The 26,270-nt window shown below is 45.5% G+C and overlaps 2 protein-coding genes across 7 annotated transcripts; one reads left to right on the forward strand and one right to left on the reverse strand.

The window, feature by feature from the left end:
• The first annotated feature begins 867 nt into the window (after positions 1 to 867).
• On the forward strand, positions 868 to 3,471 carry LOC131665873 (uncharacterized). Its single transcript, XM_058938079.1, is given in 4 exon segments — positions 868 to 1,433; positions 1,807 to 2,113; positions 2,116 to 2,334; positions 2,410 to 3,471. Coding segments are annotated over 4 exon segments (1,467 nt in total). The 5' UTR covers positions 868 to 1,095; the 3' UTR covers positions 3,013 to 3,471.
• An 836-nt stretch (positions 3,472 to 4,307) lies between these two features.
• LOC131665868 (leupaxin) lies at positions 4,308 to 26,163 on the reverse strand. Of its 6 annotated transcripts, none has more exons than XM_058938070.1 (10): positions 16,276 to 16,420; positions 15,140 to 15,339; positions 12,306 to 12,510; positions 10,532 to 10,655; positions 9,975 to 10,185; positions 8,040 to 8,408; positions 7,803 to 7,976; positions 7,469 to 7,699; positions 5,438 to 5,558; positions 4,308 to 5,167 (listed from the first exon to the last, which is right to left on the reverse strand). In XM_058938070.1, exons 1-10 carry the CDS (start codon positions 16,376 to 16,378, stop codon positions 5,022 to 5,024), a joined length of 1,884 nt encoding a protein of 627 aa, XP_058794053.1. In that variant the 5' UTR covers positions 16,379 to 16,420; the 3' UTR covers positions 4,308 to 5,021. The 6 variants fall into 6 exon arrangements, with proteins under 6 accessions (XP_058794053.1, XP_058794054.1, XP_058794055.1 ...); XM_058938071.1 differs by lacking the exon at positions 16,276 to 16,420 and adding an exon at positions 21,472 to 21,577 and having other exon boundaries at positions 4,310 to 5,167; XM_058938072.1 differs by lacking the exon at positions 16,276 to 16,420 and adding an exon at positions 23,829 to 23,862 and having other exon boundaries at positions 4,325 to 5,167.
• Positions 26,164 to 26,270: the final 107 nt, after the last annotated feature.

Consider the following 26,270-nt stretch of genomic DNA (forward strand, 5'->3'; position numbering starts at 1 on the left):
AATATTATTTATGCATGCTGTTAATATGTACAAAATGACTTTCCAATTTTCTCTATGCTACGAAAAATTAATCACAATAAATGACGACATTGAGAAGCGCGTGACACATGAATGAGTGATATTGAACTTATTTGAAATAAAAGAACTACTTCGGTAATTGGCCACATTTTTTATAGTATATTGTATTATATATTCCGAATGCAACCTAAAATTTTTTTATACAATAAAAACATTAAAATTCAAATTAAAAATGTAACATAAAAAAACATAACATCAAAAATAAAATTTAAACATTAGAAGCACTAAAATATTTTTTTAGTAATATCTACATATTTCAAAAGTTATATTGCCCGCTGGTAAATACTGTTCATTATAGTTAATTTCCTTTGTAAAACGAATATATTTTCTTTCGTACGAAAAATATAGAACGATGCATGTTTAGGTCGGCATTCCTCGTGGTATTGTAGTCAGCATAAAAAAATCAATATGAAAAATAAGTACGCAAAGAAGCCTCCGACTATAGAAGGTGCATGAATATTTCACAAATTCAATAAACTAGAGCTCGCGGGGCTCCTGGTTATACGAATATTTGTATTTATAGCAAAGCGTAACATCGATCAGCGTCCCTTCGTCGCGAATGCAATTACAAGAAGTTTCCCGGGGTTTCTAGCGTCATTCGATACATACGGAGTAACAAAAGCACGTATGTACATATTAATAAATTCAAAGCAATCCGCGCAAAAGTGCAGTTACACCACGAGTTTGCGCAGTTGGGTGAAGAATAGTTGCGTGGGGATATTCTGTGGCCAATCGCGAAGAACCACCTAGCTTGATAAACATAGCATCCAATCATCTGATATTTTCCAGAGAGTTCTACGCCCTCCACTGCTTGGTGAGCCGTTTGGAGTAGTCGAATGACGTTACATCAGGCAGGCCAGATGAGTAGCTCAGTGTTCTTTCTGATGATGAAATGTGCTCCCCTCGAAGGATCGTATCTGCTCGAGCAGGATCAAGAACAGACATAGTCGAGCTTCGACAGCGAACGGTCGTGCGTCAATAACAAATATTTGTAAGCTGTTATCTTTTTGTGCGGACATGAGCACGCTGAAGAGCGTCATCATCACGTTGCCGTCCACCAAGGGTTTGGCCAAGACCAACGGCAACAACTCTACCGGTGCTAATCCCGTGGAGCAATTGTCCAAGTCAGTTCCCAAGCTCAACTTCACCACTTCTATCCTGATGGATAAAATCAAGATGGAGCAGCCGACTGCCAAACTCCAGTCTGTTAAACACCTGGAACTCGGACAGATGCCCCACGTCGACAGTCTGCCTATTGTCTTTAAGCAGGAAGCAGACGCAGACGCAGACTCGCCGATGCGGGGCAAAAAACGCAGACTCGATCATCTTACTTGGGAGGAAAAATTACAGAGAAAGTAAGTGAATTTTAATTATTTAGTGTCGTTTTTAGTTGGGCGATTTTCAATCTAATTGTTATTGTTATTGTCGATTGTTTACCATTAATGGAAAGTAATGTAGGGGGTTGAATGACAACAACGCACTTGCAAAGCGATATTGCATCAGCATATGCCTCGATCGACATATACGCATGTATACTTTGTCACGCGCGAGCGATATTTCATCATTCCTTTAGAACGGAAGCTATTAATGAGCTCATAGCTCTTATCCATTGATCGTAGATAACGCAAATACTTTTGAAATGTTAGTCCCGGTTTACCGAATTGCTACTACCCGAACACATCGCTTAATAAACGTAGATGGTAGTAACAATTATTTATAATTTTTCAGAAAATTAAAAAACAGAGTAGCAGCACAAACATCTCGCGACAGGAAAAAAGCTAAACTCGACGAATTGGAAGAAACAGTAAGGATTTTAAAAGAGAAAAACGAAAGGCTGATGAAAGAATGCGCAACGTTGAGAACATGCAACGAGTCGCTCGTCTTAGAAACACAGAGGCTAAAGCAGGACAACGAGCTATTAGAGGCGAAGAGTAAGTCATTGGAGAAGCAGCAGCAGAACGAGATATGCAAAATGTGTCAAACTCGTGTCAACTGTACTGTGCCAGCGCTGGGATCAGCAGTATCCCCCTTAGACCCTCTGCAGCAGGGTGGCAAAGTACAGACGGCACGTCCTCTGACCAACAATCCAAGCACCTCAATACTACTGAAGATCCTGACTCTTTACCTCCTCTCGAAGACCTATTTGGCGAATTCCAAGGAGATGATTACATGGAGCGACTTGAAGAACTCGCCGAAAGCCTTTTGCGAGAGGTTACCACACAAGTGGAAACAGATACTACTCAGTCAAATGAGCAGGTAGATATTTTGGTGTTTTTTTCTTTATAATTGATGCATTTGATGAGTACTAATGTCGATATATTATTATTGTAGGTTACCGTCAAAGAAACGAATAACGAAGAACTTAACATTGGAGAAAAAGTGGTGGGGAAGACACCAAGTTATGTGGAAGCCAATGCAGCCGATGGAAGCATAATAGCCGTCGAGCAACAACTTCCACAGAAAATGGACCTTGACATTCTCGAAGAACCGATCGCAATCCCCGTGATACCAACTATGACGATTAACACATCCGGTCCGATCACCATTACTGAAAATATGGAGATCAAGGAGGAACCCATACACGATGCCGAAATGGTTTACGGCACTTACGACGAGGCTACTAACTGCATCACTATCATTTATCCCGAAGAAGATGAAGCGACTACGCAACAACTGATGCTGCCAAAACATCAGTTGTCGCCGTCGCCGTCACCGTCGCTGTCGCATTCCTACGTCGACTCTTTGTCACCGGCGAGTATTCACTCGGAGGACACCGAAATCAGCGGAGTGCCATCCAGTAAATTCGAGAGTGTGCAGTCAGACTGCGGTTATGAATCTCATGGCTCACCTGACAACTCGGTAGGAGATGCCAATAACGTCTTCAGTGACCTTTGGCATGAAAGTTTTTCCGAGCTCTTCCCAAGTCTGGCTTGATGCGTTCAATACACCCACGCTCGAGAATCGATGGATTCATTTCCGGCTGTGATGTAAATCTATATATACGTTTAGGTTTATTAATTTCTACTGATTTATTATTTTATGTCTGGACCAATAGTTATTAATTAGAACTTTGCGAGATTAATATGCGTATCAAAAAGTAACATTTTTTTTAACTTGAGCGTTAAAGAAATTTCATATATTGTATCAAGATTTTCAGTTTGTTAGTCCTGCATATAAACATATTTTTATACTTGACATTTTAATTTAAGTATTTTTCTCCCATTGATAACGTTAAATAAGTAAGTTAGCAGCCTCATGGTAACATAAGTTAGATTTTAGATCTGTGTAAATATTTAGATAAGACATTTGTGTATGGGATTACTTCGACAACTTTTATGTATATAATATTTATTATAAAATCAGAAATTTATCAGCTGACAATGTTTAAACTAAAAATACATCGATATGTATAAAAATATGAATTAAATATCTAAAATTTTCTCAAAACAACTTGCGCTGTTTTCTTTAATTTCACCCTTTAAGTTTCTTATTTATTTCTATTATACTTATTGAATTGAAATTTTCTTCGACAAGGGTTCGATAATAAATGACATCGTTAATGATTTTTTTTACTGCTAATAATATTCATAAAATAATACATAATGTTAAAAACCATAAACTATCGTTATTGATTAGCTTAAATGACTTTACGTTTTTTAAAAAAGATATTAGTACCATGATCAAGGCGCTTACCTTTAATTATTATACTGTACATGTATATTCAAACGACTTTGAATATACCAAAAAGTATTTATATGCTTTTCACTGCTTTGACAATATATTTTATATCCATTGAAAATTAAATAAAACAAACTTTTACACAAGATATTGCAATGTAATCTCTTAGTAACTACCTATACAATGATCAACCGATATTAATTAAAAAACAGACTTTGGTTAGCACCTTCACACCTTTAATGTATAAACAAAAACGGATCCACGATGCATGTACTCAAGTTATATAAGTATTTTTAGAACACGAATATTGTCCTATTAGTCAATAATCGATGGTATAAACGTATCGCCAAAGGTGTTGTAAAGTTTATACGATGAAGAAAAGAGTAGGCGCCACAGTTGAAATAAATTGATTGCCCCACTGGAAGTATACAATTCACTTAGTCTAAGTACCACAAGATACGTTGCGGCAGTGATTGATTTTATTTGTCCTATACATGTATCAAATGGTTTAATGAGCTTTTCAACTCATGTTTCCTTCATATATTATATATAATATATATCTAAAATTCTTGAGTCGAAAGGGAAGAGAATTTCTATAGCATCTGACCTCGTACTCCTTTACCAGTAATTTTCTTACGTACAATTACGTAGCGATCAATTCTATGCCTACTGAAGTGTTAATGTTGACATTGATTGAAGAACGTTTCTTTCTACATTACGTATAGATTTACCCGGGGCGCACTTAAAGGCGCGACATAGCTTTATGACCTTTCTCAACTCACTATAAAATACGACTTCATTCCTAACTTATTTAAGTTTGTAATTATGACTGCGTATAAGAACTAACAAACGCTTATAACAATTACCTATCAGATAGAATAGGATGGCTTTATCGTAGGAAAATTCAGATGAGTTGTACAAAAATTATATAGACGGATAATTGTTCAATGTTGAGTCGCAAATTGCTTTCTGAATGGTAGAAAAAGTTGAAGTATGAATTATTAGACTGCGTAACTTCACGAAAATATCGGACAGTTGTAAGACAATTCGGTTGTCCGGCGAATAAAAATAAACTGCTTTTCTCTCATACATGAATTTCCAAACTTCCAAAACCATTTTGGCTTTAAGTTAACATGATTAAAACAATAGTGCTCTTCTTGCTTCTCTTTTTTATCTTTGATTATTGTTCTGCCTCAAAAATCGAAGGTATCAGCTCCGACTTCAAATTTTTCTTGGTTCGATTGTTGTCTGGGATACAGTATCCTTCAACCGAAGAGCTTCTCGAAGCAACCGTGACAGTATGGTTTGTCGTTCTGCTCCTTGAAAGTTCCTTTGTTAAGCTGTTTCAAGCAGAACGCACAGACGAAGTGCTCAGGATGGAATTTGCGGAACATCGCAGTTATGCAGCGACCTGTTAAACAGTATCAAACCACGTTGATCGATCCTAGAGTAAGGCTCGAGACACGAAAGAAAAGTTCCAATACGAAATATTGACAGTTAACGATGGGTATACAATTTGTTTACTAAAATTTTATAATGTGACAAATATAAAAATAAACTCCGAACATTATCCTTCGTATTAGTCAGCCAGATAACGAGAAGAAAATGTAATAAAAATAAAAGTCATAAAAACAATCTTATCTTTCGCGAGCTTAGTGAAAAAGCATGTAAAAAACAATACCTGTAATAGGTTTGTGACATCCAGCACACAACGATCCCCTCTTTGCGTGATAATGCGTCTCGCAGTAAGGTTGACCTTCATGATCGAAGAACGAGCCACCTTGGAACTTTTGTCGGCAGTCCTGCAAAGTTTAAAGATTTAGATTAATTTTATGGGTTCTGAGCAATGCGCATACGTGTCGATATTATTGCAGGCGATAGATAACTTGATAGTTAAGTGAGCCTAGATAGACGATCAAATAATTTTTTTCTTAACACCGATATCACACTGGTGAAGCTGAAATTCATTAAAATCTCTGTAAATTGATAATCGATGTTTTCATCGATATTTTAAGAATTATAGCTTGACTTAAAACATCCAGCTCGCTATAGCGCTGGAAATTTTTCTACTCATAAACAACCAAGTCAGACAACGGCTAAGGTTGTCTCGAAGGAATAGATCAGCTCGGCACTCCACCTCCAAGAATCCCGAAATAAACGTGCAAATAACCTGAAAAACCTATCAAACAACAAATGTTGAATCAAAAGAGTGCGTATGACCGTGTCGGAGTCAGAGGAGCGTGGGACGAAGATCGAAAAAGAAAGCTCACGCGTGCTCGAGCAAGAGATATACATATATACAATTACGCACGAATTTGCACACGGGGTGGTAGCATACAAATTTAGCTCAGAGAAACGGTAAGAGAGAGAAAGAGAGCGAGAGCGAGAGATGTCACGTATACATGAAGCTTCGATTTCAACACGTCACTGCACACGGCACGCAACGAGGAATCCAAAGCTCGTAGAAGCCCACTGTAGCCGCGAAGAACCGAGGTCAACCTTGACCCCGTCCTTTATTGAAAGGGCCAACGAGCCATGGACTCTTTGTGATTGTTTTGTTTTTGTTTTTTTTTGTTGTTTTTTTGGTAGTTTTTTTTTGTCAACTTATTATTTCATTTTAAATACAATATTTATTTTCAAAAAAGTGTTCGTACAAGACATTTGTAACATTAACGTTCTAGACGTGACAAACAAGACTGAAGTCATAGATTGCGAGCGACTTTGAACGATTTACAAAAAAGCGTGCGGAACTATATCGAAAAAACGGAGGGTCTGTATGCGAGGGTGATAGCATTATCATCATCATTTTCATTACAAGGGAGATGTATGAACTTGACAATCCTCGTCAAAGATCTTGTAGTCGGCATTGACACATTTTTTTTTATCTCGCTGAGTTTTTTCTTCGTTCATCGGGACATCTCAGCATAAACAAACGTTTTTGAAGGGCATGACGATGGGGCTCCGCATCAAATGGAGCCCGGAGGGCATACATTAGGGGAGGGAGGAGGAGGTTATACAGCGATATCAATGAAATTCCCTACATAGATCATCTGCCCGGCCGTTCAGAACAAGGAAAATCCGTCCTCGTGACTCGCGTTTGCCTTTTTACTCTCCTCGCGCGCTCTCACTCGCTCTCTCTTACTCTCTCACTCATACTATCTCTCTCGCGCTTGTGCGTTTTTCACGCTTCCTCTTCCTCCTCCTCTTCCTCCTCCTCGTCGACACCTACGCACTTGGGGCAGAGAGGTTGTCCCTCCATTGCGTAAAATGACTTTCCGGATACCGGCTTCTTGCAGTCCTGCAATAATTGGTCGAGCAAAACGTTAAATTTTTCGATCTACGTGTCGCGTTTTCACCTGTAATCTGTGCAAGCTAATTTTGAACACGACAAAGATTTCAGCTCAGCGTGTTTTCTAATTTACTCAAAATTGTCACGTTTAACTGCTATGAATAACCGCATAAAAATCGTTGGCTGTCAGAGAAATAGAGAAATAGAGAGAGAGAAAGAGAGAGAGAGAGAGAGAGAGAGAGAGAGAGAGACAGACAGACAGAGAGACAGAGAGAGAAAGAGAGAGAAGATAGGAAAACTCGCTGGCTGAATAATTAAAGATCTGTCAAAACAAGCTGAGAGCCTTGTCAAGCTGCCAAAAGCGATTAAACTCTCTGCTTGCTCTCGAGTGCAATCAGGCGTATTTATACAGGAAATCAGTACCCTGCAGACGAAGCAGTCAGGATGCCACTGGCTGTTAAGCGCCGATATGTAGTTCTCCATGATGGCGCGGTTGCAGCCGCCGCACTTGGGGGCGAACATGTCAAAATAATCCTCGCGACAATATGGTTTGCCGTCGCGCTCGTGGAAGCCGTCCTCACCGAACTGCTTGCCGCACTGTGCGCAGAAGAAGTGCTCGGTGTGCCAGGTCTTGTCCAAGGCTGTCACGCATTTCTGCAGGGCAAAAATAAAGTATGAGAGAGAGGAAAGGAGAGATAAAGAGAGAAAGGGAGAGAGAGAGAGAGAGAGAGAGAAAAAAAGAGACGAGATGGCTCACGTCGAGGATGGGCCCGTTGCAGTAGGCGCAGCGCGGCGAGAACAAGTTGTGATAGTCGGTCTCGCAGTAGGGCTTGGCCTCGCGCTCGAAGAAGTTGCGCGTGCCCAGCTCTTCCCGGCAGTGCGTACAGGTGAAGTGCTCCGGATGCCAGGTCTTGCCGAGGGCGGTGATCACCTGGCGGCACACAAAGAACGTGTTGACGGGCGCTCGGCGAGGTGACGGGCGCGCGGCGCTTACCTGTCCGACGATGGGCTTCTCGCAGGCGCTGCAGCATCCCTTCTGGGTGGTATTGACACCTTGGCGGCTCATGTCTGCCTGGAGGTTACCAAGCATAGAGTCCAGCTGGTTCTGCTTGAGTTGCGTGACCGACTGGGCGGTTTGCACGTAGCTCTCGTACTGGTTGGGCTGGTAGTGGAGCGTGCTGCGAGTCTCGCTGAGCTGGAGCCTGCTGCTGCTGCTCGAGTACTGCGCTTCGCCGGCTGGAAGCGGACTGTGGGGCTTGCTGCTGCTGCTGCTGCTGCTGCTGCCGAGTGCTAGCGCGGCCTTGTTGGGCTTGGCGTAAGCCGAGTCGCTGACCGTCTGTCGCTGGTGATTGCTGCCGTTGATCTGCGGTGCCGGGAGCTTTAAACGCCAGCTTTTGGGTATTTTCAGGCGAAGCCACTTGCGCGCGGCCACCGTGGAAGGGGCGCGCCGCGAGTGGGGGCCACCGACTCTGCCCGCTGCTCCAGCGTCGCCGCGAGCTTTCGCGCTTTCGTCGTTGCCGCGTCTCCTCGCGATATCGGCGATATTTTTTTCGCGCTCGATTCCCTACTCTCGCTTTTATCACAGCGCGCCGCCGACGATGGAGGCTCGGACTCGAGACGCTCTCGTCCGAGGCTTATTAGCGGTCAAAGAGGGGGGGCGGGAGGGTTAGACAGAGAGAGAGAGAGAGAGAGAGAGAGAGAGAGAGAGAGAGAGAGCTAGCTTCTGCACGACCAACCGAAATGGAGGCTATTTCGGTAACCCGGCCGGCCAAGAATGGTCAGGAGCTCCAACGACGTCAATGAAAACTACTGCGCTTCTCGTTCGCTCTCGGTTCCCGGCTGCTTATGCCGCTCGCTTCTTCTCCGTCGTCAATGTTTTTTATGCCGTTATCGGCCGCAACTTGTTGACGCTCCGAACTAACGTGTCTCGCCACGTATCGCGTCTGGCGACGTTTTAGCACTTTTCATTGACGCTTTCCTCCCATTACTTTTCCGGGCGCGCACACGTCTTCTTTCCTTGGCGTAAACCATTTCAATAGAGAACTGCGTGCGCCGCGTATATATATACGCTTCGCAAAAATATTTCGCGGACACCCAAAATACATTCTTGACCCACAAAACGCTCGGGCTTTTCCATCTTTCAATTGTTTACAGTACAGCGACCTGCTTTTTAGAACAATGGGCTGTCAATGTTTTCAAACACAACTTCGAGCGAACATTTTCAAACTGGTTACAAAACGGGTACGCCGAGTGACAGTATCGTTAATTTTGAAGAACATCTTCGTGGAAAAATTAAATTAGATTTTCATGAAAATAGAGATGCAACGCCGGTTATTTTGGGTTTCGATCTCTTTACCATTTTAGCGACTTCCCACGGTTTTTCTTTTTCGTTCTGCCAAATTTATCGACAATAACAAACTGCGCGGCTGAAAAATGTTTCCGCGTTAACATAAGCACTCTTGAACTTGAAAACCTTCTACCCATACGCGCAAGGCTCGCGGGGAAGACAGGTTAAAAAAATTGTTTACCGTAACCCACCGGGCTTGGTTAACGTAAATGTTCAAGAGGCTGGCGTTCTGCCCAAGATTTCAGTCGACACTTGTAAAATTGAATAAAATGAAGTAATAACACCGGCTGCTTGCGGCGTTGAACAATTAATTTTTGCCCGTAGAGCGAACGATTTTGTTGATGACACGCGAACGAAATGAATAAAGCGCGCGAAGCCGACCGATTTAGAAATGACGGCGCGGCGAGAAACTCGCGCGCGGCATCAACGTTATCTCCGTTGGCCGGTATTTTTCATCGAGCGCCACGCAAAAATAATCAATTGCCCGCGCTGCTATCTTCGGTCGCGGATTTAGGTTCGATCGGTCGGCCGAAACGAAAACACTCGTCGTTTTGCACTCGACAAACGAACAAGTCGTCTAACCTTAAACTCCGAGAGCGAAGCCATAAGATCGTCCAATTCCTTGGTGGCATTGCTAGCCGTGTGTCCGTTGCTGGTTACGTTGTATCCTCGTTCAATGTCATGCCTGTTGAGCGATCCTTGATGGGTTAAAGGGTAGTACGAGTCAGCGGAGCCCATGTCCGTCGTTGTTTCTTCTATCGTTACCCTCACTCTTTGTCCATCGGGATATTCGCTAAAAGTACAAAAATTGATTGGAATTATATCGTATTAACAACTATTGTGCACGTGTATAATTCGTAGATCATGCAAAATGATTTGACAAAAATAGACTGTTATGAAAAAGGTTGCGAATTTAACGTCATACAATCACGTGCCTGATTTTCATCCGAGCAATCAGATGATTACTAGAGCGCATAAAATTGACTCTAATTCTAAGCGGTTCATTGTTGTCCTTGAGCACTCGAGCAGCAATGGGATATCGACAAATCACGCATAACGATTATCAAGCTCACTGGCTTTCATGCGAACCAGTCGAAGTAACAAATAAAAGTTGACTGCAAAGTTAAGTAAGCAATTACCCGTTCGGCATTCCCGAGCTCAGTTCCTCTAGCAAACTGTCGACTGTCGGCCGCGCACCGCCGGACAGACTGCTTGTCGAGCGCATCATTGGACTTGACGTGCCGCCGTTTGTCGTTCTTATGTCTGCAAAGAAAAAAATCGCAAATTATCAAGATCCATTGATCTGTTAACTTCTGGTGGAAGTCTTTTAGTGTCGTTATAAAATGAATTTAAAAGTTCTATGAGTCGCAGTACTTCATCTAACTTCGCCTCCAATTTAGAGATTTTTATCGTTAAACTTGTAATAAAAAAATGCTGATCACTGTGAACTACTTATAGTTTTAAGAAACGTAAGCTATAAATAAGTAGTTTCTACTTCGCATGAATGCTATTTGTCGGAAATTTTATAAAAATGACTGTCAATCAAAGAGATCGTTAAATCTGTATATAATGCGATCTATATTTAAAATTGGTTAGCAGGTCAGAGATCTTTTGATCCAATAAAACATCAATATCTTGTACGTATTTTGGAAAAGTTTCTAATTTATTATTGTTTTTTGACAGAATCTATAAAACTGGTGGTTGCATTGACAGACAATTTTTGTTTATTTCATTTTCGTACACCGACAATCGCTTCTTACAGAAATAATCATATTGCAGTCGAATAATATTGTCTAATAATGGAAAGCTCACTACGAATCGTGCAACTTGCATGTAAACTTATAACTTTTTCAAATGAATATTAATTCAGCATTTTCGACAAACAACATAGAGAAGTAAGTTGCACAGAAGACCCCCTCATCCTTTCGCAAGAGAACGCATTTGTTACTAACGATAATAAATTAGTTTGATGAAGCTCCTTGTTCCCGAAAACAACAAATGGATAATCGTGCATTTTGTAAAAGCAAGAAATAACATCAAAGTTGTCAAGTGGAATGGGAACCGAACTCAATCAGACCAAGCCAAAGCGACACGATGACGCGAGCCGTTACATTAGTTTGCGACTCAACGGCAAAAAGGAGAGCCGTGTGCGCGTGCCCGCTCGCACGTTTTTGGCGCCGCTCCAATTTGGCCTTCGAGCAGCTTGTCGCGGCTTATATCACAGGGAGCGGAGTCGTCGGTCGGTGCGCACCGGCGACGTCGGAAGGTCACAGCCCAACTCGGCGCTGATGCCGATGATAATGGCGCTTTTGCGCGACGGCGAAAAATTTTAACGAAGCTCGATGCTGTCGCTGGTTATAACCGCCGAGGGACACTAATTGTCGCTCAGATCGGCGAGCAGCCAGATTTTCATCAATGCCCCGCGTCTCGGCTTGTTACTTCCCCGACCTGACGTTCTCTACGTGCGTCTCTATCCTATTATTTTTCCCCCCTTTCAAGGCACCGCATCTAAGCAAGTTGTTGCGAATGCTTCGTGCGCAAAGTGTCAGATCAATTCGACTTTTAGGCTGGATTAGGACTTTGAAATTTGCTTTTGCAAAATGTTTCTTTTCATTTTTTCTCAATGAAGCAATAGAAGCGCGTCTTTCAATAACAATTCGATCGCTAATTTTTCATTCTGACTCTCAAATTTCATCACATCATATTCTTATTGTGCACGTTTATTTGTAGTGTGAGGGCAACGAGCTAAATATAAAATTTCTATTAAAAACCTTGATCGGGGAAAATCGCTGGTCTTTCATTTATTTATAGAACGCGACGCTAATGTCGACCCGAAGGATTAAGTAATAACGGCTGGAGTCGTCAACACGCGAAAAGTCGTCGTTCGTGAAACGAATCGCAGTGATAATTTACCTCTGTCGGCAACGTGCGAGTTGTATCTGGCGTTGCTCAGATCTTGCAGAAGCGTGTCCAGCTCCGAGAGATTGTTGTTCAGGGATGGCATTTTCGATGCCGATCCACCTTGTCTGTATTGACTGGGGCTGCTACCGACACCGCCACCGCCACTTCCCGATCTAGCTAAGGACTCTTCGATTGCCTCTCGGTTCTGGTACGTAGGCTGCAACATACGATGTAGAGCTGACTTTAAAACGCTGTTCGCTGCATTTTTGCCCCTTTTGCAGGCGTACACTTTTTAATAATCGTACTGGAGCATTGCGTAGTGAAGTTTTGGACCAGTGCTAAATGTTAGTCGATGTTTTTCACTGTTTCCTGTTATATTTTTTATATTCAAAAATAAACTCTATTACGGTGGTTTTGCTGCGTTGGATAATTACCTGGAACATTTGCCGTATGGAAAAGCAAGTCGAGATGATTGTGATTGAGGACAGAAATACGCTCATGACATTAGATGCACCAACAAATTTTTGTACGGTCGAGTAACATGAAGGATTAAAAGTATGTATAGTTGGTATTCGTCCGACATTATTTATCGAGCGCGTGGCAATGAGACATTAAAGTCGAACGAATCGGCGTGACGTTAAACGCGAGCCCGTTAATGAGCCGAAAAGTCCAGCTGGCAAGACGATTCGGCGAGCGTGTTTGTGTCTCGCGCGCGCCGGGCAGAGGTACGAAGCGCGCGAACAAATAAATACGCGCTTCGGCCGCGTGACCGCGGCATTTTCAAAGTTATGATTTCATAGACTCGCGCGCGCGCGCTCGCGGCAAAAATGCGAGGCGAGGTGAAATATATTGCATTGGCTCCTTATTATTCTTGGCTGGCCGGGCGGCTTCGAGCCAGGGAACATTGGTACATACACGTGTATAAATATTAATTCTAAAATAATGATCGTCGTCGCGAAAAAGCGGAGATCCTTCGGCGCAGCCGCCGACGGCGGCTAGTAGATCGGCAGGCTGCGAGCGCCGCCGCGAGCTTCCTTCCGATTTGCCCGCGGTCCGAGCGAACCGCGCGCAAAACGCCCGTGGACTTTTCAGCGGCGCGAGAGGAAGAGGACTCGCGGTGTATTTCGGACTCGTAAAAATACGCGCGACACCGTAGCGCCCGAGGCCTACCGGCGAAGGTCGGGAATATCGGCCACGCGCGCGCACCGACCTTCTCGTTCCTGCTCGTTATCCGTTCGATTCGGCGGACGCTCGCTCGCCCGCGCGCGGCAATTTTCGTCTCGCGCTGAACTTGGCGCTGCTTCCTGTATTGGCGGCGCGTTCGATGTCGCGGAGAAGGATATAAACAACTTCAACGGCGAGCCGTGGAGATTGACTTTGTGCAAATAACAATGCGATGCGGCGTTCGACGCTAGTTGTTGTGCAAACGGTTGGCCAACTACTGGGAATAATTTATGCACTGCGCAAATGGCGGAAAAATGGCTATATAGGACATGTCGGTTTTTAGCGGATTGACGCACTGCGCGCGAAAAATAGGCCACGCAGCTCTAACGTTCCCGAATGATGTTTTTGTTTCCGGTTGAATAACTTTCGCAAATTGTACCTGCGAGCGCACTTACGCATCGTGGCCAGACTTTAAATATACAAAATACAAAAATACGCGTGCAATGGTGGATTCATATTCTCTCGCAGATCGTACGACAACATTTTTCTGAAACACTCCGCCGCGTTATACATTGACGATGGCTAATTCGAATGCGATAGATTTGCACAATTTTTATGTGAACCTTAAGGCAACATAAGTGATGAAAAACCTGATTGAACTAAGCTTTCTTGAAGAACAGTTTCTTATGGGTTATTATTGTACCGTACCAACAACACTCGTTTCGATTCAAAATTAGTGTACGAGCACTGCATATTTTGCTGTTCACACATAGATACAATGTTACGCGTCAATTGAAGATATGCAGCTAATGTCACTTTTTCCATGGAATTTCAAGTAGGATTTGCAAATTACAAATTTTACACTCAAAGAAGTAGTCGTCATTCTGCCGGATACTCGATTTTTCTGTAGGGTAGGCTATTTTTTTTTCTCAAACCGTTAGAAATACGTTCGAAATATATGAAAATTAAACTTTTCGAATTCGACGCTATCGAAATCAGCCGACGAGATGTACGATAAAATGCTTTTGTGACTTTTCAACAAAATTTTCTTGACGCCAAGAGGAATTGATCACAGCTCATGCTTTACACTAATATGTAAACTTTTGATTGCTTGCGTGAACAGCTATTTTCATGACAAGGTGGTCGTGTATTTCGAGTAAAATATCTGCGAATTTTCACGTATGAAAATGGTTTCGTAATTGTACATTGACTAATCAAAAGTAATGTGGGATCCTAGAGCGTAGAAGGTGAATAAGTGTGCTTGACGAGCGACGGAGTCATTGTGATATCGTGTGCGAGCGAAAGAGTTGAGGGTAAGTGTCGTTAAGATCGAGGAGGGTAGGTCAAAGAGTTCGTACACTGAGGGAGATTCGGTTGCACGCCGCGATGTAGTATCGAGTTGTCTCAAATGCGAATCGTCGATTTGTTTTTAGAAGCGCAAAATCGTCCAACTTTCAAATGAAAGGATTACACATCAGTTGGGAATAAGCACTTACAGATCTCTCAATCAATCGTGCGTTTCCATTCATTTATTCGCTAAGCTCACCAGCCTGCTCGTCGTAATTCCACAGTAATTGAACCAAAACAAAAGAAAAAAAAAATGAAATTTATTCCCGGGTTAGCCAACGATGAAAAGAAAGCGAAACATTAAAGTCGTGTACAACGTGTGGCGGACAACTTACCGATTGCGATCTAAGAGGCTGAGCAGCGCAATGATTCTCGTAAGGCCTGTAAGCCGCCGATGATGAGGATGTGACAGCGGGAGCTTGCACGTTGTGTCCTCGTGTCCCGTTCAGAGATCCATAGCCAGGTGTACTTCCGCTGTTACCTATCAGACTCGTGTCCGGCGACACGGTATTCTGCAGATCAGCCAGCAGAGCATCTGGAGAAGCGTTTGATCGTCATTATTATTTGAAAGTACTTATTTGTTTCACCGCTCGATTGCGTTCTATTCCTCGCAGTGTTTAGCGTGTGACCCGTAAATCAAGTTCGCGGTTGGGATTCGCATGTTCGGCAAGCGATTTGAGCCGCACCGTCGTCAATATTGGAGTCTCGGTGAAAAGTTATTACGAGCCGCGCGATAATTCGACTGATAAAAATAGCAAATCGACTCGGCGTTTACGCATTATCAAACGTAGATCCCCCAAGGCACTCCTAATTAAATTTATACGAATGTAGGCAGCGCGGGTAATCGCTCGTTATACTCTCTGCCAATTGGCTCGTTAAAATCCCATCAATAACTTAATTCAATTTGCGTACATTGTTGTCGCTGCACCGGCGTATATATATTAGCCCATTGATTATTACACGGGCGCGCGAAATTTCGCGCTAAGCCAACAACTGCTGGCCGAGCGCGCGGACAGCCGCGGTGACGCAATAAATATCAGCCGCCGCGGTCGAAATGAGCGATTGCCGGCGAACCACGACACGTTCGTACGATCGTTTCGGCAAACACGTGTCGTTTCGCGCTGGCCAGAGGATTATATCGTCGGTGGCAGTGGCAATCGTACGTTTCGCGGTGCGCGAGGCATCCGACAATATTTTCAGTCGCAAGGTCAATGACAGAGGCACTCGGTGGCCACGATCCGACAGTGACGAGCGATGCCTGGCCGTTCGCGGCCGGCAAGTGTCAATTAAGCGTCGCTTGGCTCGTTAACCCCGATCGATCGGCGCGCGAATTTCAATGGCGACGCGGGCGTACGAGAGCAGAGCGAAGAGCGGAGGCGCGACAAGGCCCCGCGCCCGGCCCCTTAGGGAACGCGAGGCTGTCGACGAGCGGCGCTGGACGCTGACCGCGCGAAACAAGCAACAAACTCACTGATGTAGCTCTCCCACAGCTTGTGCTTCTCGAGCGTGTCGCTCCTCATCAGCCGGCCGTAGAACGGCGAACTCGCCCTCTCGTCCTCCGCGGCGCCCGTCATTCGCTCGGTCGACCGGGCCGGCGAGCTTGACTCTTCGACGAGGCGCGCGCGAGCCTACTAAGCCGTCGTCCGCTCGCGCGCGTCACGTCGCGCATTCTCGCTCGGCAACCCGCGCGTCGCCGACGTCGGCACGGCGGCCGAGCTTGCAGGCGTCGTCGGCCGTCAGGCCATTGGCTGTCGTTTGGGTCGCGCGACCAAGGACCTTCCGTCGTTCCGCTTCGTCTCGAGTGCGCACGTAAGGAAGCTGCGAAGCTTTCGAAGTGGTAATCCGTTAGCGCGAACGAGAATCTCAGCGCCGATCGTCCGATAGAGTGAAATGGTGCCGTGTTAGGATGCAATTTCGGCTATAGCGTCCGCGATAGCGGGAAGTAGATTAAAAATATTTGTACGATCTCGGTGTTTGAGCAGAGAAAAGCTGACAAGTCAAATCTTTTCCGACTGCTGGAATCCGGAGAATCCGGACAATCGATCGTTCGAGTCAAACCGCGGCATTCTGGCCGTTTCTTGCATTGGCTAATCGGAAAATGACAAGATATCATTTATTCAAGACTGTCGGCCAAACTAAATCAAAACGAATAGTCGTAATGGTTTGCATCGTCAAGCCGAAACAACACCGATCTCAAGATATCGACATGCGCAGGAATATTAAGACCGTTTCTGTTTACGTGTATTTTAAGGGCAATTCGCTGCTTGATTCCCACCGGTGAATTGCCGCGTGCGACGCGAAAAGCGTTTCGACAATTGATCCCGTGAAAGTTGTAGTAGTTTGACACGTTCGGTACGCCACATGAAATGGACGCATGAAAAACAATTGCGTTATAGGAGGAGTAAGATTGGTTTCGAAAAAAAGAAGTGGAATATCAACATCCAGCTGAGATGAATAAGGTTCACACTAATCTACAAAAACTCAATTGGTCGTCATTATTTAACGCAGACGTGCCCTACGCAGACGAAACCCAATCACTAGGATGAAGAAACACGAAACACAGCGAGCCGCGACCCATTGCAGCGACGCGAGGCTCCAAATTATTGCCGTTGCCGAGAACGACTTAATTATGTTGGAGAAGCGCGTCGGGAGACACGCCGGAAGAAAGAGCTTTGCCCAGACGGAATAATAACTGACTCTCTCTCTCTCTCTCTCTCTCTCTTTGTTCTGTTTTCGCCCCCTGCCCCCAAAAAAGCTTACGCGAAGACGACGCTGTTTGCCCAGACTATATGCACTCCGTCTCCATGTGCGTCTCTTTATCGAGCTTTGACCTCGCCAGCGAACGTTTTTTCGAAATGTACATACATGCTCCATCCGTTAATTACGCGGCTGAGAGCTGTTGACCCTTTCGAGCGCACTTTAGAAGCTGTTTTTTCGGGTTTCTTGCGCTGACGTAACTCGAAAGTACATCTCTGGTCGCGAATCAATCATCCTTGCGCAAGATTATCGCCGCTAAACTACGCGCTCGAAACGATCGACAATGAAATGTTTAGATAGCCTCTTTCTTGATGCCACCTTGTCGTTTATTTTATACATTACTTGCAGTTACTCGTGCACCGAAAATACCTTGTGCGCACGGCCGATTTGATCGTAACGTTTCGGGAACAGCCGTCTGGAAGGAAGTTCGATTCGTTTGAAAACATTGGATTAGATGCAAATTCGTCTAAGCGAAGGCTCAGAAACGCCACGGTAAATCTGAAAGTCACTTCCAGGGGCGCGAATAATGTTGCTCGCGGGAGTCGACGTTGGCGATCGCCCGCAATTCAATTGCTCAACGAGGCAAGGCGACAGCCACGAGCACAGAGGGGAAGAGGCCGAATCAGGCGTCGCTGCTCGACGCGGAACGCTGTCGATGAAGCACCAAAGTCACCTCGGTGGCCCGCGGTATAACGAGCGTGGCCGAAGCTACCCGAAAATAGAGAACGCGCGATCGGCAACTGCGCCTCTTCGCGTCCTCGTCGGCGGCTCGACGAGCCAACGTGGCGATCGGTCGCGACTAGTCGGACGCCCGAGGGCGGGAGAGGAAAATTGACGACAGGCCGCGACGGAAACGCGCCCGATAAAGTCTCGTCCGGGTGCGCGCTCGCGCGCGAACGACCCACGCGCACGCGAGAGTCCGTCGTCGCGGCCTTGCGTTGGCGACGAACGCATTGCGCTTCTTAGTCCTGCTCGGGACATCGCGACTCTTCCTCTGCTCATCGTGGCTTGCACGTATCGAACGTCGGCGATTGCGTTATCGATACCACGGCGCATGCAAGGCTTATTATCGCTTGCGGCTTTCGGCGATTGTCGATAGGCTGTTTCAGGTGATTGCACGAATCGCGACATGCCGCGCTGTTACGTTCACTGTGAATGCGTTTCGACGCGGAAAATCAGATGAAGATCGCAGTGTTAATTGACAACCGCAATTACAGTCCCGTTGCTCGTATGATAATGAAATATAATTTAGCGACGAGACGATCAATCGGATTGTCGATGCCCTTGTCTCCCAATTGCAAATAGACGAGCTGCAAGCTCTTTTGGTTTTGAAATCGCGAAGATAAGTCAAATCGATATTTTAAGAAAGCTCGCAGTCTCCCGTTTATTTTTCTTGCGCGACATACGCCTTCGAGATCTCGATCTCGCGTAAGTGCGCTGACATTTCCAAAGACGCGCGCGGATAAAATTAGTAGCGTGGCTTTACGAAAGGACAAAAAGGAAGAGAAGGAAAAAATCAGTCTTACTCGAGAACAATTACACGGCGAGCGCGGGGCAGAGGCCGACCGGTGATCGTCCGCCGCGGCGAGCCCAGCAAAAATCCGACCACGGAGCGGAACTCTGGAGTGCCGCCAGCCGGGCGAGAATTATGCGTCTATAAACACGTCCCGCGGTCGCATTACACGAACAATTATTATTACGATCGTGGACTCTCGCGCGCCGTTTACCGCCTCTTCCATCTGGCTCGTCTCGTTGGGCTGCGGCAGAAGCAGCGCTCGCGTCGTCGAGTCTCTTTCTCTCTCTCTCTCGCGGTTAATTCGGGATGCGCGCGCTCGCCGACGCCAGCCGAGACTCGTGCCTCGGCTTTTTCTTTTCGCCGACCGGCGTCGTATTATTATCTCGCGCGCGAGCGCCTTATTCCGCTCGGAAGTGCCGATTAGCCGTGCGCGAGCCGAAGAATCGGAGGCTCTCTCCCGTCCTCGCGCGCGCGCGCGCTCCACCGAACCGCTTAATTAACGCGCACGGCGCGCTTATTCCGTGGCCCACCGCGAGCCACTCGTTTGTACGTTCGCACTCCAATTAATGAATATCCTCGTCGCTCGTGGTTCTGCTATGAATTGCCGAGCTCCGAAACCGAAGCGCGTGACGCGGATTATTTTTTTCTTTTTTTTTTTTCGTGAACGCGCGCGCATCTTCGTCGGTCGTCCGGGTCTTTTGCAGCGAGCCTCGACGAACGTCGACGTAATCTCGGTGTGGCTCAGCGCAGATGCGACTGCGCCTCCTCGCCGTACATTCGCCGGCGTGCTTTGTGTTTCCTCGCCGGCGGACGCGAGCTTGCACACTGCAATATTGCGCGGCTATTTATACGCGCACTGAAGCCATTTCATTCCAATTTGCCAGATATACGTAGACGCGATGAGCGAAGGCTCGCCCGCGAGCTGCCAATGAAAGGTCGTCACGGACCTTATACGGTACGTCAACTTTATTGGCGACTTTGACGCGCCTGCGGTTAGATTGGATTCCGCTGACGAGGCGGTAAGTCGATCGGTTAACCCACATAATTATTCGATAATGACTGCTAATTTGCCTCGTTTTTCTCTCGCGGTCTCAATTATTGTTGCGCGAAAGTGGGACGTCGATGGCAACGAACGACGAGGAGGAAAAACATTTTAGGGCGATTTACTACGCGGCTTAGGTTTACTCGAGGCACTCCCTGAGTCACGTACGTGGCTTTTAATTCTGCGGTTCACATCGTACAAGGATACAAACGTATCTTCTCCTTACTAAATTAAGCAACGATTACGTTTATTAACGAATCGTGATATATTTTTTATGCCTTTCATTAATTAGAAGTTTATTTTCATCCGTTAAAAACTAGTTGGATTTTCATAATCAATCCATAATATCTTTATCAAAGAAACGGAAAAAATTGGAGCAATCAACATTCTCTATACTGAGCATTGAATCTCGATTGCAAAATGTGGTCGTCAAGCGAGAAACGGCTCAGTTTAACTATAAAGCGCGTCTGACTAGAACCAACTGTTTGCAGTTTAACGTCTTGCACGTGTTTACGACTCAGATCAATCAGACAGAAAAATGGGTGGGAAATTCCTTGTAGAATTGCTGCAATTCAAATCAATCGCTAGGAAAAGAAGAAAAAAAAGATAAACAAGAACGTTCAAACTCAACGCAGAGTGCAGGACGCGTAAATCACATCGATCTAGCAACGAAAGATGTTAAAACTTGCTTCCGGACCCGACTACTACAAAGCGAACGAGCCGTCATCGCGCCGGGACAGCTCGACGAAAGGCTTTCCGCTTTTTCGCGTCCCCTCCGACCAATCGAATCTTTCCTGCCAATGCGACGCATTTTCGAGGGCGGGAGACGATGGACGCCTCAGCCGGCGGCCGATCGTGAAACGGACAAATCAGCAATCGCCGGTATTCGGTATTGTCGCTCGCGGTCATCAAAAACGGATCTTGTGAAGACCAAGAGAGAACGAGAGAGAGAGAGAGAGAGAGAGAGAGAGAGAGAGAGAGAGAGAGAGAGAGAGAATTGCGCGGACCCGTAGGACAATGAAAAGAAGTCGCACGAGCGGCCATAAACATATGGTACCGTACGTCTCATTTCAGCTGGGCTGTGTTGTTCACGAGTGAAATAACATTGGCGGGTGGGTTGTCGATCTTGCCTCCCTTGCACAAGGCCTCGCGCCGCGGCCAGCGAACAAGTGGAAAGGCGCGCGCAAGAGCGCATCAGGGCTAATCGCTGGGGCCGCCGGCCTAGTTCTGCGCGTCGCCCAAGCGCTGCCAAATATACTTGTGGCGCTGACACTCTTTTCCGCGCGGCGACGGCGTATGTTTACGAAGGGCGATGACGTAACCGCGAGCGAGAAAGGCAAGTCGTTGCTTACATCCAGGCGGCAGCTTGTTGTTCTGCAGCGTGAGCTTGTACGGCTGGTAGGAGTAGCCGGGCTCCAGCTTGCCGTACATCGTCCGGTCCATGGCGGGCTGTCCAGAGAGCGCGCGCGCGCACACAACGTCGGCACGACACTTTCACGAGCGGCGCATAGCCGATGCGCCCGCGCGGAGAACTGCAGCGGCCCAACGTCGGCGCGGCTGTAGACCACTTGGAGAACGAGGAGGCTCGCGGCGCAGAGACAGACAGAGAGAGAGAGAGAGAGAGTGGGCGACGAGAAAAGCCGCTGAACTCCTGAGCACGCACGTGGTGCGTATAGCGAGCTCCAAGTGCGGCGCCGCAGCTCTCGGACACCGAGCTTTCGCTCGCTGAAAATAGCGCGGGCAAAGAGGTGGCACGCGACGCCAAAAGAAAAGAGAAAAAAAAAACATACACACACAAAAATATATTCCCTTTCTTTCTCTGCCGAGCCGCTCTGCCTTCTTCGCGTTCCGCTCGCACGCTGCCCGGGTCGCGGGCCTCGAGCAGGTGGCGTTCGACCGGGCCGCTTCTCTCCCGGCGATCAGCGGTCGCCGGCGCGGAGCTCGCTTATGCGCCACGTCAAGGTGCTTTTACGAGTCGATCACATTGACAAATCGGCGACGCGCACGCTATACTTGACATGGAGTCAAGATCGCTCTCAACCTAATTGCTCGACATATTCGCCAGGGATGTTTGAGTGGCAGAGCTTCCATTCGTTCCGAGAAAACACGGAGAAAGTGAGTACTTCTGAGATTAGAATTATGTCTTTTAATAGGCAAAGCGTCAGATAACTTCGTTACTATGTTATTAAGCTTTCGTCGTTTTTAAACAATTGTTTCCTTCGTTTGTTGTTCATTTTACCGCAACCGAGACTGAAATATTTAAGCAAGTGCTGAAACAGGGCGAGAGAGGTCATTAATCTGTCGTTAATGACAGCATTGTCGAAAGTGGATTGACCGATGCTATCTTAGAATTCGAACTTTTGTGCTTGGGGTTATATTTTTGAAGAAGCACGATAGTTTTATTTTCATGTTTCTATACTCAATTGCCTATCCAAATTGAAATGATTAATTGCCGTGTAGGTCGAAGTGACTACTAAATAACTGATAGTTTAAAAAAAACTGTGTTCCATCATTGGTTCGATATACGTCTTACGAAATTGTATTAATTTAGTAGAAAACATATTCAAGAGTTATCACTGAATTAAACATGTATTTTTAGCAGACTTTATCGTGAAATAAACCAAGCGATATATACCTATGTTAGGTTTCTCTATTATATTTCTTGCTAACAAAAATAGTCAAAATTCAATTGAAGTTTTATATATTTTTTTTTATTCCATGAAAGTGCTATTAAATACATAATAGCTAATTAAAAAATCAACTGATAATAAATACGCTCAATAAGCGAAAAATTACAAATATATTTATTCGTAACTGTTTTTGCTGAAAGAATAATTTTTTTCTAATTAAACGAACGAAATAAAAATGTAATTATTTCCGTCTTTTTCCCAGCATCGAAATATTAAATCGCGCCACGAGGTATTAATGGCTAATGGTGTTCTCCGTTTACACTTATCTTTTTCGCAGTCTGTTCGCATGGTAACCCTATTCCTTAATAAAGTGCACCCCCCTTATTCTATTTACGTCTCCGTTTCCGCCGCGACACATCGCAGCGCGTCGGTGTATATATATAATTCAATTTTTCCTTCTGTATACATGCCATTGCAATTGATTTCTACGATATTTACGCGGTCCGTTTATGCGTGTAACGGATGAACAAAAAAGGTGTTTTACTCTTTGAAAGTTTATAAAAGAATACGACATTGACGTCGTCCGACCGACGATACCGATGGGGCACAATTGACGATCGCACGAGAAACCAAATGAGCGCCTCGACGAAACAATGACAGCCTCGCAGCGCGCAGCCGTAACGATTAAGCGTCGATTGACTAGACGGCAATCTTTCGTGGGGCTGTCGGCCGATGCGCGCGCCACTCGAGCAAGTCAAAACGGACGTGAGGAGATTACGTTCAACGCTCCGGCAGCGTCCATCAGCTCCGAATCGGCAGTTTTCCGTCTTCCGGCGTTCGATCGCCTTCGCGCGAGTAGACGATTAATGCGCGCCGTGCCATTGATACCCTTTTTCGCTTTACAAGCCCCATTGCAAAGCTGATTTTTCCTCCCGATCTGCGCGGCGTTTACCGTTGCGCCCGCGAAACAATCGACGAAGAATATTTTCGCCCGATCGCGCGTAATCGTCGGGTGTCGCTGTTATTTTTAGTTATCACGCGCCACGCCAAAAGGAAAAAAAAAACAGATTTTTACCTACCTACAAATTGGAAATTCATGTTTTCCAAACGAATGGCACTGCGCCGTCCTTCTCTTCCGAGCGTTAAAAAACAAAGTGCGTTTGTTGGTACGAAGGCGCAGCTGCACTGCCGCCTACGCGATTCGCCGAGTTTGCATAAGACGCCGCACGGTGTGTATATACGCGACGCGCAGGCTTCGCATTAGTGTCCGGTTACCATCGACGAGCGCCGTATAGTTTCCGTCGTGCGCGCGACAGAAAAAGGAAAAAAAAAATTAACGCCGACGGCCAATACATCGCGTCGCAGCATTTTTTTCGACCTCGCATCGATCGCTAAGTAATCATTTCGTGAAATTTTCGGAGCAGTGAGTTTCAGCGCTCTGACTGCCGTTTCATTTATGAAATTCTCGGCCAAACGTAGACTTAAAGTCTCGGTGAGTCATGAGTGTGAAGTTCAGAGCAGATGAATGATTCAGAAACATCTGGTAAAACACAGCGCGCAAGAGAAATATTTTTCATCTTTTCGCGTTCGCTGAGAAGGGAAAAAAGCACCGACAGGCATGCACGAAGTGTGTTTCAAAACTCAATTGTCCGATTGAAATTCGCCCGTGGCGCCTCTGCAATAAGAATTTAACACGAAGGTCGAGCGGCGAGCAATTTATTCCTGATCATAGATACATCCAAATATCATATTTTCGACACTGATACTCCATCGTCTCGAATTTCCGGTCGACATATTGACGTCAAGATGCATTAAAACTAAGTGCAGCAGCGTGCGCCAATATCAAAAAACGATCGAGCAAGTGGGCGTGAGAAAAAGGAGAGACAGAAACGGAGACTCTTCCCAACAACCCGGTAAATGTCCAAGCACAAGTGCTCGTTTTTATCCTAATCGCCCTTCGCTCAATTTCTTGTGCAAGCGCGTATATCTTTTTCATTGCTATAGTTATTCTACTTCTTTTTTAACGTGACACTTTTTGCTCCGTTTAGACATCGCTCGAATTGGAGATATCAATTTCTATTAATAATTTTTGCTGATTGATAGCATTGATCTCAAGGTTATTTCATCTATTAAGATCCACGCATAATACATGCGATGTAAACTAGACGGAATTATGAACACAATTATAGACGATGATTTTTCATCAAGGTGCACGTCTAATAATTTTCATTCTCATATACACCTAGCACTATCCACGTGCTACTTATCTGTTCGCGCAAATCTTCATTCATGAAAGACCTCATTATAATAACGAACTGTTCTACAACGAGTAATTGATTCGATTATACGTCATAATGATTCGAAAAGGGTGTCTATCATAAAATCATTTCTATATCTACATCCGTGGAAAAAAGAGGAAAGTCGAATTGCACGATAATATTGTCAGCTGGTAGCGGCCACGCTACGGAAAAAGTGGCGTGCGTACGGGTAAAAGGCCGAAAAAGGCCGAGTTTACCGAGTTGAGTCACGAGTGACCGTCTACGATTACCTCATCTTGAAAGCTGCTACTGGCTCTCAATCGCCACTAAATTTCAGGAGACATCGCGCGAGATTTTTACACTTTACCATCGTTCGTTCTGTACTGCTGCGTGCTCTTTTGCGCAACAGCTGTTACTGCGTAGGTTTGCGTTATCAGCGCGACATTTTTTACATGCACTAAAGATGGTATTCAGCTCAGAGGTCCACATGACCATCAAGAGAAATATCCTCCTCGCTTACGTAAAAATCAACTCCTTGAGTACTCCAAAATCTTCTGCCTCGCGGAGTACGCATGCATATACATACATTTATACATACAGCAAGCTAGCAGTGAGGCTTTGCCCACAAAATATAAATTGCATATATCTACAGTTGCCATTCGATAACCACATTCCTACGGGTTTCTGATAGTCACGCCGCCACCCAAGGCGATCGACAGCCCTTTACTTGTCAAATCAAAACAATGAACTTGGCCGCAGCTACGGAAATTAACCTCAACAGTCATCGACACGAAACATGCAAGATTGTGGCCGCGGGAAAAGAGGCACCTCGGATTGCTGCACTCATATGTAAGAATCAACACCCACGTAAAACTCTTGCAACGTAAACACACACACGTATACGTCAGAGCGAAGGAGCGCGAGAGAGAGATATAGCGGCAGCGGCATTTTGAGGTTAAAAGATATCAGCGGATAGAATCCGGAGCAAAGCTCCACACGGATGTCACTTACCAAGGTCGTCCATGATCGACGCCGCTCTAATCTCGAACACCAGGCTGGTCTTTCACTACGAGAACGGTAAAACGTCAAAGTTCAGTGAGGGCTGCCTCGCACTCCGGAATGCGTATGTACATACACATTCACGCACTAATACACCGCTGAATATACGAGTTGACGGCAATGGCAAGGCCCGGAACGTCACGCGCGGCCATGCGCGGCTACTGCTACTGCTGCTTGCTGCGGCCGTACTGCCCGTCAAAAGTT

Source organism: Phymastichus coffea, unplaced genomic scaffold (genome assembly GCF_024137745.1).
Source record: "Phymastichus coffea isolate CEN01 unplaced genomic scaffold, Cenicafe_Pcof_1.1 PCOF00055, whole genome shotgun sequence".
Lineage (NCBI taxonomy): Eukaryota > Metazoa > Arthropoda > Insecta > Hymenoptera > Eulophidae > Phymastichus > Phymastichus coffea.